The sequence below is a fragment of the Sceloporus undulatus genome, unplaced genomic scaffold (assembly GCF_019175285.1).
Source record: "Sceloporus undulatus isolate JIND9_A2432 ecotype Alabama unplaced genomic scaffold, SceUnd_v1.1 scaffold_764, whole genome shotgun sequence".
NCBI classification, from domain to species: domain Eukaryota; kingdom Metazoa; phylum Chordata; class Lepidosauria; order Squamata; family Phrynosomatidae; genus Sceloporus; species Sceloporus undulatus.
Genome location: NW_024803684.1, coordinates 1 through 7,014, shown reverse-complemented (window position 1 = coordinate 7,014; position 7,014 = coordinate 1). Strand labels below are relative to the sequence as shown.

General features: G+C 40.7%; 1 protein-coding gene across 1 annotated transcript; it reads left to right on the top strand.

Annotated features, from left to right (window-relative positions):
* Positions 1–1,041: 1,041 nt before the first annotated feature.
* LOC121917792 (anoctamin-8-like) lies at positions 1,042–4,825 on the top strand (the record flags this gene model as incomplete). Its single annotated transcript, XM_042443916.1, has 4 exons — positions 1,042–1,180; positions 2,159–2,255; positions 2,883–2,999; positions 4,698–4,825. Coding segments are annotated over 4 exons (481 nt in total), but the record flags the coding sequence as incomplete, so codon positions are not given.
* Between the last annotated feature and the right edge of the window lie 2,189 nt (positions 4,826–7,014).

Here is a 7,014-nt window from a genome sequence, read left to right as displayed (position 1 = left end):
TGCGTCTCAGTTTTCATCTGTGAAACGTCAGAGGATAGGCAAGTCTCAAACACATAAATGCAAGAGAGGGCTCTGTGTGGGTGGGGAGCACATGAGTCCCATCCGTGTGGCGGGCAGTCAGGATTCAGTTTCGAAGCAGAGGTGGGAGCAGAAAGAGTCAAGGAAAACCCCTCTGGTTCTGTAGCAATTTAATTTCAGAGCATGCCAGACAGGGAACGCGCGATGTCAGGCAGGTCAAACCTTTTCTGCCTCCGGTTGCTTTGCATCTTCTCAATCTTCAAAAATGAAATGCACAGATACAGGATTATGGGGGACACCTGGCTGAACAAGATTTATATGTGTGAAAGTGATCTAGGAGTCCAAGTAGACCACAAGTTGAACATGAGTCAACAGTGCGATGTGGCAGCTAACAAGGCCAATGTGATTTTAGGCTGCATCAATAGAAGTATAGTGTCTAGATGAAGGGAAGTAGTAGTGCCACTATATTCTGCTCTGGTCAGGCCTCACCTGGAATATTGTGTCTGGTTCTGGGAACCACAGTTTAAAAAGGACATGGAGAAACTGGAGCCATGTGTCCAAAGGAGGGCGACTAAAATGGTGAAGGGTCTGGAAACCATGAAGCCCTATGAGGAATGCCTTAGGGAGCTGGGGATGTTTAGCCTGGAGAAGAGAAGGTTAAGAGGTGATATGATGGCCCTGTTTAAGTATTTAAAGGGATGTCATATTGAGGAGGGAGCAAGCTTGTTTTCTGCTGCTCCAGAGAACAGGATCTGAAGCAATGGATGCAAGCTATAGGAAAAGAGATTCCAGCTCAACATTAGCAGGAACTCCCTGAGAGTAAGGGCTCTTTGACAGAGGAACACACTCCTTCCTTAGAGATTATGGTGGAGTCTCCCTCCTTGGAGGTCTTTAAACAGAGGCTGGATGGCCATCTGTTGGAGATGCTTTGATGGAGAGTTCCTGCATGGCAGAAGGGGGTTGGACTGAGGTCTCTTCCAACTCTATGATTCTATGATTCTGTCTTCTTCCTTTGCTCCCTAGTTTACTCCGGGGGGCCGATGAAATTGGCCTGCGGAAGCCTGTGAAAGCCGAATTTGGGGGAGGCATGCGCAGCTTCTCCTGTGAGGAAGATTACATCTATGAGAACATTGAGAATGAGCTGTATTTTTTCACTTCTCAGGTGAGTCAGGAGAAGATCTTCCTTTCCCATGGATTGGCCTGTTCCTCTGGAGAGATGCACATTGTTGTGCCGGTGGTTACAACCATATTGATTGCTCCTCCACCCACTAGGAGCCCCTGGTCATTGCAAAGAATAAAATACAGTGGTCCCTCCACATTTGCTGGGGTTAGGGGCAAAAGATCCCCGTGAATGTGGGAAAACTGCAAATAGAAAATACTATTCTTTTTACCTAAGGAAACATGTCTCTAGGAATCTCCAGGTCCTCCAGTGCAACTCTGTGGTCAACTTCTGCCAAGGTTGATCATAGAATCATGCTGGAGGAGCTACAAAGGCCTAAAGAAGGGTTTTCTCTAGAAACGTCTAGGCTCTTCCAGCACAACTCTATGGTCAACTTCTGAAAGAGTTGTTTTGGAGGACCTAGAGATTCCTAGAGAGAACATATTAATCAAATCTGCAAACATCAAAGCTGGAAATGTGGAGGGCCAACTGTACATTTTATAAAAACCATTTCTTTGTTTTATTCTTATTGTATTTATTCCAAGAAAAAGCCCTGGCTAGGAGACCCTGATTGTTAACACACAATAAAATACATTTTAAAAAATCATTTCTTTACTTCACAATTTAAAATAAAGGTTTATCTAAAAGTGTAGCGTTAACAAAAGTTTTTGTTAAAAAATTATGCGTACGTTCTGATAAAAGCACATTGATGATAGTCTTGCTGGACCTTCCAACCCAGACCTCAGGACAACAGTTACAGGAACAAATGACTTTTGCAAACTCTGACCAGGTTCTAATAAAAGCACATTTTTGAAAATCTTGCTGGACATTCCAACCCAGACTTCAGTTACAGGAACAAATGACTTTTGCAAAGTGGTTTGCATAACTCTGGTCAGCATGTAACTGCGGTTTCTGGAGATGGAGGAAGAATGCAAGAAACACAGTCGCCATTGACCACCTTTTCTGTCCAATTTCTTCCAGGAACGCCAGAACATTATCAGGTATTGGCTGGAGAATCTGCGAGCCAAGCAAGGGGAGATGCTGCACAACGTCCATTTCTTGGAAGGGCAGCCGATCAGTGAGTAGGGATTGTGCGGACGCTGCAAGCTGAGATCACGTTAAAATTTACAATTATGGACTTTGCCTGCCCTTTCCCAATGCCATTTGGGATTTGGGTCAAACTCGAGCGTGTCCAGACCGACTAAAAAGACCAGAAAGTCTCAGTTCCCATCCTTTCCAATTGTATTTTGGAGATCCATACACCTTTTGTTTATCCCTGAATACTGTCTGTCTGCTTCTCAATACACTCAGAGACTTTTAATACCAGCTCCCCAGTCAGTTTGCTGCAGGCATTTCAGGGCAATTTGTTTCCACAAATTTGGAGACGAGGGTCTAAAAAAATGGCATGCAGCCTATTGCCTGATCTTTGCCCACCCATGATTTAAATAGATGTAGTTCCCAAAGACTTGCAGGTGGTGGATTTGGGGCTGGCATTGTTTCCCGGATTTCCACTGTCATGCCAGCAGAGCGCCTTGAGATGTTTATGGGAATCTGGATCAAAAATTCTTGCTTGCGTTGATTTGACTTCATTTGCAACCTTGGGAAGCTTGCAAGCTCCTCTAGCTTGAACTCTTAACATTTTGCTCAGCGTGTCTCCACCTTGCTTGGGCTTTTTCTGACCTGTCCTCTTTCTCCATTTTTGCAGTCCCTGAACTGGCTGCTCGCGGGATCCTCCAGCAAGTCTTTCCCATCCATGAGCAACGGATCCTTAACCGGCTGATGAAGTCGTGGGTACAAGCCATTTGTGAACCACAGCCTTTGGGTAGGTTGGCTCTGGGCCCTTTCCCTCTCCCTCTATGACATTAGCCTAGCGTGCAGTTCTTCAGTCTGTTGCTCTCTTTCTGCATCTGCACTGCAGAAATAATCTGGTTTGATACTGCCACGGCTCAATACTATGCTGTCACGGTTCAATACTATGCAATTCTGGGAACAGTACTGTAGTTCATTGCAGTACCAGAGCAGGGATTTGAACCTGGGTCTCCAGAGTCGTGGTCCCAACGATATAACTTTAACATCATATGTAACAGGATAAAACTATAACTGATTAACGTTTTAATGAAACATTTCTGGTTCAGACAGAGACGGCTTGGTTAATGAGGCCATTGAAATGGTTATGTAAGCAAGAATGTTTCATTATGGAATAATATTCAGACGCCTTCAAGAAAAGAAATTATTACTGTTGGCAGGCAGAAAAGGGAATTGGATTGGAAGGAAATCTGGGCAATGTCTGAGAGATAAGGTAGAAAATACAGTTTTCAGTGCCCTTCTCTGCCCACCCATAACCCGGTGCCATCCAGATGTTGGAAACCCCTCCAAAACAGCCAGATGTTTTTGACCCTCCAGCTGTTCTGGTGCCCCCAATTCACCCCCCCTCCCAATCTTCCCATAGAAGATAAAAACCTCATTCCTGGAGAAATAAATTATATAACATGAGTATCATTTGGGTGCCAACCAAGGCAGAAGTTGCCATTTCATGAAAGCCCTTGGGCATAACTGTTTTTATCCTGGTTGTGCATAAGTCCTATTTTATTTTTATTGATTTATTGCAGTGATTCCCAAACTTTGGTTCTCCAGGTTTTGGGACTTCAACTCCTAGAAGCCCCAGTCTGGAATTCTGGGAGCTGACATCCAAAGCATCAAGAGGACCAAAATTTGGGAACCACTGATTTATTTTATTTGTAACCCACTCTTCAGAAAGGCTGTCAGAACTGAAATTGCTTGAAGCGGTTTTAAATTGGTTTTGCACTGATAATATATTTTTAATCTTTTCAAATGATTGTCATGATTTCTTGTTTTGCATCTAGATTGTTGTAAGCGGCTCTGAGATCTTCGGAGATATATATATTATCATTACATTTATTTTATTATTAAACTTATTTGTATTTTTATAGTATTTTATATTATTATATTATATTTATTTGTACTCCCCCCAATTGAGAGTACAAATAAATGTATATATAAAATAAATATATATAAAATCTTGCGTCCAAGGAAGTTGGCCCAAGTCTAGCAAAGTTAATCTCAATTGAGGGGAGTACAAATGAAAATAAAAATAATAATAATAATAATAATAATAATAACAATAATAATAATATATTAAATACTGTAAAAATACAAATAAGTTTAATAATAAAATAAATTTAATAATATAATGAGTTTGCTACAAAGTCATAGTTAGGTCTTTGAATTAATTTATTTTATTGGTGTATTGTATTGGTGTATTGAATTAATTTGTTGTATTTTTGTGCACCTTCAAATTGAGATCATGGTTCGAATCATGATCATGAAACCCACTGGATGATCTTGTGCAAGTCACGCTCTCTCAGCCTTAGGGGATGGCAATGGCAAACCTCTTCTGAACAAATCTTGCCAAAAAAACCCCATTAGAGGTTCACCATCACATGCATTTCCCAACTCTCTGCTTCTGGGTTCATCCTCTCTTCTTCTCCTTATTCTCCAGATGAAATCTGTGACTATTTTGGTGTAAAGATTGCCATGTATTTTGCCTGGCTGGGCTTCTACACGTCAGCCATGGTGTACCCGGCTGTATTCGGTTCGCTCCTCTACACCTTCACTGAAAATGATCAGGTAAGGAGGTCTGTATTGGCAGAGATGGGCAGGGGAGGAAGATTTGGATATCCGGGACCCATCTTAAACTCCTTTTGGACTTTAAAAAGAACAATGAGAACTCAAAAAATGCTGGATCAGACCCAGAGAGGTCTCTCTAGCACAGCGTTCGGCTGCAAAAGTGGTCAACAGAACAATGGCGTTTCAAGGGACCCCAAGGGCCTTTTTGAATTGTGGGGCCCAGAACTGGACACAGTCTTCCAGTTGGAGCCTGACCAGAGCAGAATACAGTGGCACTATTACTTCCCTTGATCTAGACACTATACTTCTATTGATGCAGCCTAAAATCGCATTGGCCTTGTTAGCTGCTGCATCGCACTGTTGACTCATGTTCAACTTATGGTCTATTTGGTTTGACATGTAGTTTCATTCAGCCAGGTGTCCCCCATTCTATATCTATTCCATTTTTGCACCATACCTTACCTTTCTCCGTGTTGAATTTCATTTTGTTAGCTTTGGCCCAGCTTTCTAGTCTATTCAGGTCATTTTGAATCTTGATCCTGTCCTCAGAGGTATTAGCTGTTCCTCTTAATTTGGTGTCATCTGCAAATTTGATAAGTATGCCCCCAATTCTGTCCTCGAAGTAATTGATAAAGATGTTGAATAGCCCTGGGCCCAGGACAGAGCCCCACTGGACTCTTCACTGGTCACTTCTCTCCAGGAGGAAAAGGAGCCATGGCTGAGCACCCTTGGGCTTCGGACGCTCAACCAGTTATAAATCCATGTAACAGTTACCTTGTCTAGCCCACATTTTACCAGCTTGTTTGCAAGAATGTCATGGGGAACCCTGTCAAAGGCCTTACTGAAATCAAGATATACTATATCCACAGCATTCCCTTCATCTACAAAGCTGGTAATTTTATCAAAAAAGAGATTAATATTTATGCAGGGAATAAAAGAGATTTTAATTTCAAGGAGTAATGTTATGAAGGATAAACAAGATAAAATAACAGTAGCTCTCTAGTTCAGTAGAAAACTAATATATGTTTGTTTGATACAGAAGGAATACAAAGAATATAATTTCCAGTATTGATAGGAATAGGAAGTGAATTTGTATGTATGTTGTGTTTGTTTGTTTTTATAAACCTGTGGATGTTTTGGTATATTGGATTATTATTATTATTATTATTATTATTATTATTACATACATGGTTTTATCTGTTATTATACACTTTCTACAGTATTAGACTATACACTAGAGAGAAGTATACTTGATATTTGATCTGGTACTGAATAGGAAGGATTTTGGAAAGAGGCTTAATGTAGGTTGATAAATAGGTTTTAGTCAGTGGAAAAAAGAAATAAAATGAGTTAGAGGATTTATATAAGAGAAAGAAAGTGTTACAGAGGATTGGATGTATGCAGATCTAAAATAAAGAGAAAGAAGGTACAGATCATTGTATATATGTAATATCTGTAATATGAGAATTTGGGTGTTGTTGCATATGCTGTATTGTTAGTTGAAATTGTTAGTTTTTTGAATTCTTTAATGAACTATTAATAATATTGAAAAAAATAAAAAAAAATATATATGCCTATCCAACCTCTACTTAAAGGTCTCCAAAGCTGGACAGCAGGAGTTCATACTGGATTCCTCATTCTTTGGTCTACAATTATCTCTTTAAGGCAGAGATTTTGGTCAAATAAGCTTCATTTTGTCTTATTTGCTGGACTTGTTAATGCTTGAATTGTCTTATCGCTGGGAGGCTTTTAAATTGCATTAGTACAGAGAAGTCAATGCTAATGTTAGAATATTTTGTTCTGTTTGCTTTTCATGCCGTGGGGCGGAAAAAGGTGGAAGCGACGCTTTGGTGGGTCTCTGAAATTGTTAATTTTTGGTGTCGAATGCTTTTATGGAGAAAAGCAGCTTCTTATTTTATTTTCTTTGGTCACATCTGCACTGCAAAAATAATCCAATTTGGCAACGCTTTAAGTGCCACAGTTCAATGCTGTGGAAGCCTGGGATCTGTAGTTTTGTGAGACATGGAGCCTTCTCTGGCAGAGAGCTCTGATGCCACCACAATCTACAAATCCCAGAATTCCATAGCACTGAGCCACAGTGGATTATTTCTGCAGTGCGGATGCAGCCTTTGTTGGCTCCTTGTCTAAGCCGTACTGCAGAAATAATGCAGTTTGACCCCACTTTAACT